Source organism: Aedes aegypti, chromosome 3, assembly GCF_002204515.2.
Source record: "Aedes aegypti strain LVP_AGWG chromosome 3, AaegL5.0 Primary Assembly, whole genome shotgun sequence".
Classification (NCBI taxonomy): domain Eukaryota; kingdom Metazoa; phylum Arthropoda; class Insecta; order Diptera; family Culicidae; genus Aedes; species Aedes aegypti.
Genome location: NC_035109.1, coordinates 261,583,827 through 261,591,315, shown reverse-complemented (window position 1 = coordinate 261,591,315; position 7,489 = coordinate 261,583,827). Strand labels below are relative to the sequence as shown.

General features: G+C 40.4%; 1 protein-coding gene across 1 annotated transcript; it reads right to left on the bottom strand.

Moving 5' to 3' along the window:
• Nucleotides 1–1,135: 1,135 nt before the first annotated feature.
• LOC5571111 (WD repeat-containing protein 35) lies at nucleotides 1,136–5,695 on the bottom strand. Its single transcript, XM_001659501.2, has 7 exons — nucleotides 5,517–5,695; nucleotides 4,990–5,392; nucleotides 4,480–4,928; nucleotides 4,030–4,423; nucleotides 3,872–3,975; nucleotides 1,601–3,422; nucleotides 1,136–1,540 (listed from the first exon to the last, which is right to left on the bottom strand). Exons 1-7 carry the CDS (start codon nucleotides 5,538–5,540, stop codon nucleotides 1,179–1,181), a joined length of 3,558 nt encoding a protein of 1,185 aa, XP_001659551.2. The 5' UTR covers nucleotides 5,541–5,695; the 3' UTR covers nucleotides 1,136–1,178.
• Nucleotides 5,696–7,489: the final 1,794 nt, after the last annotated feature.

The following is a 7,489-nucleotide window of genomic DNA, read 5'->3' as shown; positions in this document are numbered from 1 at the left end:
CTTATTTGGATGTTGAGATATCCATTTGAGGCCAATCTCGGACTCCTCGTGTCCATGCTTTTTCTGTTACCTAGAAAAAGGGGAGGAGTCAGGGGGATATCTCACCCAAAGATTATAAGACCAACTATTCGCATTTACTTTAAAAATTACTTTAAATTAATTGATCAACTACTCTCCAAATTGTGGCCAGTTGAAAATTCAATGTTCGTCTCAGGCCTGTTAAATCAAACTTGTTTGATTTTGGTCGACCAATTCGTCAACCGCCAAATCGGGTTCAAAAAATATCAAATTGGTTCGTCAAGCAGCATCACAAACGGTCAAACATAGCACCAACATGAGCATCAACCTGGGGGCGGAGTCAATGTTGGTCAAACTGTCTGAGCGTCTGTGGGCTGCATAATAACTGCCACTTGTTTCCAAGACTTTGCTGATATTGCTTATTGCAAACTCGATTATGGCAACGTTGGCGATGCAAGACCTTGATTAGTTTCGGGCTATGTATTACCTACACATGTTGCACTGAAACGGACCCATAACCTAGGCGGGAACCTTAACCGGTTATCCACTGATAATATGAGAACCCTCCTTTAAGCCATCAACTCGGTGTTTTGTTTTTCAAACATTAGAAATTATCTTCTTGGTCCCATGGTTATTGTACTCGTAGCTCCATGCTTTTTTCGTGTGAATCGAGGGCAATATGCCATAGCCGCCATAACCAGAATCAATCCTGATGTGCCGATTGGCACTCCTGTTTGGGGCTAATATGCAGCCTTGAGGCAAGACGACCCACGGTGTTGTTTTAGGGTATTTGCTTAGTAATAAGGGACGATTTTTCGTCAAGGGTTGGTAGTTGGGATCCTCAGCATATAATTTGACGAAACAAACTCTAAGTAAAGTGTCTCAAATTTTCTAGATGATTCATCGAAACCCCGAAAATTTGTTTTGCCTCAGCGGTGCATATTACCCCAGATACCTTTATATGTTTTTCCTTCCTTGCTGTCTCAAAATAACTGTGAAAGTCCTCAATAAACTCTATATTTAGAAATAGGCTCTGTTTCAGAAGTAACGAATCCAATGGGCAAAAATTTATTGAATCCATCACGAAGTGCATGAAATAAGTTTCAATTGTGTTGACTAACGTTGGGTGAAATGTAAAACATCAAACTTTATTTGCAAATTCAAACTTCTACAACTCCCTTTATTGCCACCGGCGCGTGGCAAAGTGGGCAAGTTTTCCGAATCAACATTTCCAGTGGATTTGCCACGTGATAACACGTAGAGCACTGCCAAGCTCCTGTGGGGTTTGTCAACGGTTGTCCCGAAGCTGTGCATGGTGGGAAATGACTTCCACAGTTGGGGCAAAGTGTGCTGCTATCGGCTACCGGAGTTTCACAGGTAAAACAGGTGACATTTTTCGATTTCCCGTCTTTCGGCTCGTACCGTGAAAATATATTGATGGCCAATTCCTCGAACTGCTGCCGTCGAACTTCCGGGATATTCTCTAGTCCTTCTAGTTTGATGAATGCTTTTGAGCAAGTGCCTGAAAATTGTGAATAATTGAAGATACGTTTGTAAGAAAGTTTAAAAGCAATTCTCTTACCGAAAGATCGATCAGCACAGCTGGCCAAAGCAAGTAACGAATACAATGCTTCCACATCCAATACATCTTCGTATTCCCGGAGACGCAGAGCTGTTATGACAGCACTGTGTAGAAGTCCAGAACGTAGTTGACGTTGACCCAACAACATATAGTGATAGGCTTCGGCATGGTGCCAAATGTTTTCGATCAGAACGGAGTCTTCCGGGTTCATCTGAGAGAGCACTGAAGCTCTATTCCCTCCAGTCAGCGAGATCTGTTTCTCTATGTGCTCTTCAGCAAGTAATCCAGACAGAACGTACAACTGTTTTATTCTGACAAAATCTGACTTCTTATCTGCTTCGCTTTCGGCCATTTTCACCAAAAGTCTTGCAGCATCCAAAAATCGACCGGCTTTCTTCTGTAGCTCAATTGCTTCGGGAAGTTTTCCTTCTTGCAAAAGATGAGCCGCATGCTTGCTAAGAAGAGTACTTATTTGAGGCATTTTGTATTTTTGAGCAAGCTCAACAGCCAACCCCCATTGGCGGAGACCTATGCAAGTGGAGACTGCTGACTTGACATCTCCAAGCTTGAGATATGCTGCCACCGATTGTTCACACATTCCAACTGTTGCCAACATTTGTCCAAGTTTCGCCAACTGGGGACTCTTTTCAGGAAGCTTATGCATACATCCTACCAGTTCGTCGTATTGCTCCAGGTGATAGAGAGTATCCATGAGTCCTTCAATATAATGCGCTTTTTCATAATATTCCTTGGCACTCTCCCAAGCTCTCATATTCATGAAATGATGACCAATTTCCTTCCAAGCATGTTCCATTTGCTGATCAGAAATGCCGGGGCCCATTCTGTAAAGTTGGACTGTTCTGAACCAATCGCAAAGTGTTTGCCTCAAAGTTATAGCCAGGTCACGTCTGTCTGTGTCGATGTAAAGTTTTTCAGCTTCATCGAATTGCCCAAAGAAAGCACAAATTTCAGCTCTTTGAAGCGCTTCTACCTGAATATTTTTCAACCTTTTAATCAGCTGTATACCCGGATAGTTGCTGCAACGTACGAAAGCAGATTCCGCCGTTTCCAAGTCAAGTTTCTTCAGGGATGCTTCAGCTAACAGTCTCCACAAACGTGGATGGGAGTTATCTTCGATGAATTGCTTTGCTTCCGAGATGCCCACGTGCGACAAAAGATCTTCTGTATCTCTTAGTGATTTCACTCGTAGTTGAAGAATATGTTCCTTGACATTCGGAATAGCGTTTCCCTTGATGATTTCATCCAAAAGAACACCCGTTATTTCCAAGTCTTCAAAATTACAAATGTATCCGGAGCAGGTGATCGGTTCCTCCGGATCCGCACCACGCAAAATGTACATTCGGGTCTTTTCCATGATGGCCAAAAGCTGTGGATTATCCCGTGCCCAGCAGATAGCCCAAACATCTTTGCGTTCGATTCGACCTTCCATCGCTTGGCTATCGTCAAGATCTTCGCGTAACGCCACCGTCGTCAACACACCATTACAATCGATCAATGCAGCACGGGTCGAGTTACAGTTGATGACCATCTTGTAGGTACGAGTCTGCAGATAATGACGGTTTCGTAGGACCAAATGTGGGAGCGTGTACTCGTGTAGCAAACCAGATTCGCGACCTACGAGAAGTAAGGTCTCCGAAACTGCTATGCAGCAGATCGGATCCTGACTGGGATCGCTTCTGATTGGGATGTCGTAGGTTTTGCTCGAATCCAGATCATTGATCACTTCCAGGGCCGGGGTATCGTCGATATGATACTTTTTGTCTTTTTTAGCTTTCACATTTGCATGTAGAGTCGAGGCTCCCTGGAAGTATAATATAAGTTTTAAAATCAGCCAGTGTTGCTCAGACTCATTTCCCCGAAAATAACATTTTCCGAACTACGAAGCCACGAACTACTACAACCATGCTCTTTTCTCCTAAGATAGAAAAGCATATGGTTAAGCTTGAGTACTGCACACAAAATCGATCAATTTTGATCCCAGAAAGCCACAATTCAAGTTTCGGTGAAATGAAATGAGTGAGTGAGTGAGTGCGAATCATTTCACCGAAACTTGGATTGCGGCCCACCGAGATCGAAACTGTCGGATGTGCAATACTCAAGCCCAACCACCTCCCCCTCCATCTAAGGAATACAACGCACAGTTATACCAGTTCATGGCTTCACAATTCGAATTTCGGGGAAATGAGTCTGGTCAACACTGAAATCAGCTAGAAACTTTGAACTGGAGATATGTCGAAGTTCAGAGTTTACCTTCGGAGTATGGTAATGCCACAACAAAAATTGATCTTTTGAAGCAACAATTACGTGAGTAGAGTTCATTGCTATGAAATTTGGTCTGATGTCAATGTATTTGGCTGAAAAAACAATTTGTTTTAATTTAGAATAAGAATATGATACCAAGTACTTACAATCCACAGTGGTGCTGATTGAATTGCAAACCAGCAACTGATACATATAATCCTTGCTCCTGCTGTCGTTCATAAAACTAAACTCCTTGGCGCTAATTTTGGTCTCCACGGCAAGTACGCAATGGTCGGTGGTTGCCGTCATGGCAATGATGGGATCCACTTGTTTCGAGTAGCACTGGTTTGAATTGGTGTCCCAAAACGAAACCAGAGAAGAGTCTTCGGTTTTTGTAGCCTCCAGATAGCAGACGGTTTTGTTGAAATAGCACCAAGTATAATCCGGACGAATATTGGCAAAGTATATGAATGAGTCAACGGATAAGGCGATCCGAAGAGATTTGCCCTCCCACGACAGGGAAGTGATCTCTTTGCCAGGTATTTTCAATGATCGGATGTGCTACAATAAGCTAATTATTCATCTGACCATGTAAATCAGGTTATGCAACTACTTACCACTCCATAGGGAGTATAAAATTGAACTTGGTTGGTTTCTTTGTCATTCAGATTGGTTTTCATTCCACAAACGGCTATTATTGTGCCATCATGATTCCACATGCAGGATATTGCCTGCATATTGGTATCGACGATAACAGGAGCGTCGTCATTTTCATTCCTCATGATCTGCATTTTGCCATTTTCATAGCATACTGCCAACACTGGCCTTTGGGGAGACACAGCATCGTGAAACCAGCACAATCCCACGACCGTTATACTTTTCGAAGGAGTGATGTAAACGCACTGAATGTTGAGCTTCATTACAAATATTCCTTGGTTGTCATAGAGATGAAGTTCGCCTGTTTTTATACTGAACAGAAGCAATCGACCATCTGGACTCCATTGGACGCCTGTCAAAGACACGTTTTTCAGATCCTTACCCCATATTCGATTTCCATCCACTGATCCTGTCATTTGAATGAATTATTAGTAAAATATTCAGCATAATATTATAATTATCCTACATACCAACTATCACAGTCCCATCATCGTAAACAATACATATTTTCTGTCCATCACTTGTCCACGCCATCCCTTTGACCGTGGACTTTTTCCTATCGTTAGTCATTTCCTCGTACCAGGATCCTTTATACATCATCCAAACCATGATGACTCCATCCTTGTCAGAAGAGGTCAGCTTCTGCTGCGATTCGTTCCACGTAACGACATGGATGGACGATTTGTGTCCTTCCAGGGTTTGATTCATCGAAAGGTTCGAGGGTTGCAAAGACTTTCCTGATTGCGCCGTAGTTGCCGTAGCTTGTTCCAATTTGAGCACCTTCAGGAGACCATCTTCTCCTCCAACGGCGACGTAGCCTTGTTCCTTGTTCCATGCTATGCAGTTAAGCCGAGTATTATTCGGTATAGCGATCTGGAAAAACGCAAAATTTCATTGATTTCCAATTGAACCTCGAAAGCACTGCTCGACAAAGAAATAACGGTACTCTCTAAACTCCAGTTGATAGAATGCATCCTCCAAAGTGTATGAAACTTACCTTTTTACTGAGATAGATGAACATCCTGCAGTAAAATTAAATAAATGTGATTATGATGTGTACTATTATCCCATTAGGACTAAAATTTTCACTCAAATAAACTTTTCATCTGCGATTGTTGATTGTTTACCCCGAAACGTTGCCATAGCAATAATGGCGGCGATTAAATCGACGAACCATACCCAACGAGGTGAGAGCGAGAGCGAGCTAGCAAACAGACGCTACAGGTTTTCGACGAAGAGAATATAAACATTACCAACACATGCGAACAAACCTCGTAGCAGAATGTCAACAGAGCAACGGATCACGAGGTCAAGGGTACGAAATCGACGAAATGAGAAAGCAGATGGAGCATGTCGTCGGTCGAGTGAATGCAACAGGTGGATTGTTTTGATTCGTTTTATTTTATTTTTTTTTGTTATCATCGTGTATGCAATTGAATGGGTAACACGTTTTTGTGTCATTCGCCTTTTTGGTTTCTTGTTGAACGGTCATAGTTTTGTTTATTTTTACTTTTCGGTGGCATTATTCTAAGCGATTTACTTTTTGCGGTTTGTTTGAGCAGTAGTAAAAACCAAATAAATCACGATTGTTTATTTCTACTACTTCAAACGCATTACTGCCCATATTCTCTGACGAAAGCATCAAAATATGTATCATGATCGCCTTTTTTTCGAATTAACTACAATTGTTGTATGTTTCTCGCTGTTTCATAGGGTTACAAATGTTTCGAGTTTAAGAGAACCACGATTGATTCGTCTGCTCTTGGCATCGGTTTGCTGCTTCAAACAATCAAATTTATTACATCAGTTAGTAGAATAATATTCCTACCAGTTTTTTCGTTCACAAGTGGCTATAAAAATCGATTATTATGAACTTGAAATGACATATATCATGATTTCTGGTATTTCTTTCACAAACAAACATAGTTTTTGTGTAAGGCTAACAGTACACGGTGTCAAACATATGATTGGGGTCTGACAAAAAAAACCAAAGGTCTATTTGAAACTAATGAAACTTCTCAAGTGACAAATACCTAAATGTATTACAAACTCAACAATTAGCAACTGTCAGTTTTGAACTTTTCTCGGAATTGAGAAATTGTTCAATACTAAAAAGAATTGATAAGGTTTCAATCTCTATGTATGCAGTCAGTGCTGTGATTAAAGTCCAAACAAAGATATTACATATGTATTTGTAGCTTGTTGCTTGCTGTTTGTCTGAAATGTTTCCGCCATTGAAAAATCCTTGTTTCATTACACGTCATAGTATTTTTAACTGGACACAAAGATTTCTTTATACCCAACTTCAAGCTTTAATATGTATTGGAATCAATTGATTACAAAACTGTTCCATTCCTCTGACAAAAATCTGATCAACGATGACAATCCTTCAATGGTCTAACTCTTATGCTGTTTCACTCTTTGGTTCACTTTGTATCAAAAATAGATTAAAAATATCATTATAGAAAAATAATTCGAAGGTTTAAGGTTTGTCTCAGCTTGTATCGCTTGGAGTACATTTTATTTGAGTTTATGTAAATATCATTGCATGTTGGTTTACTTGTTTTTTTTTCTGTTTTTCTGATCCGATTTCAGTTTTCATTGGTCTGATTTGGTTCATTTCTGTTCGTATCCAAAAGTGTTCTTATTGCTTTCTATTGAAATTTATCTGACACAAATTAATAAGATCACAGAAAGTTATAAACTCATTTCAACGAAGGAACATGTTAGAATTACAATAGTGTTCCATATTAATTCATTTACTTAGAAAACCATACACACTATGAATTTTGAACTAACTTCTTGTCGTTGGTTCAGTTCACTAATGAAGCTTCTAAAACATGGTGGATGATAATAACTTTTGGAAATATTCGTTTGAGAATCTACATAAGTCGTTGCTCCATGCCATGTGATTAAACATGTTTTTTACTTATCTCGTTTCTTCTTGTAGATTCGAGGCCTCATGAAACA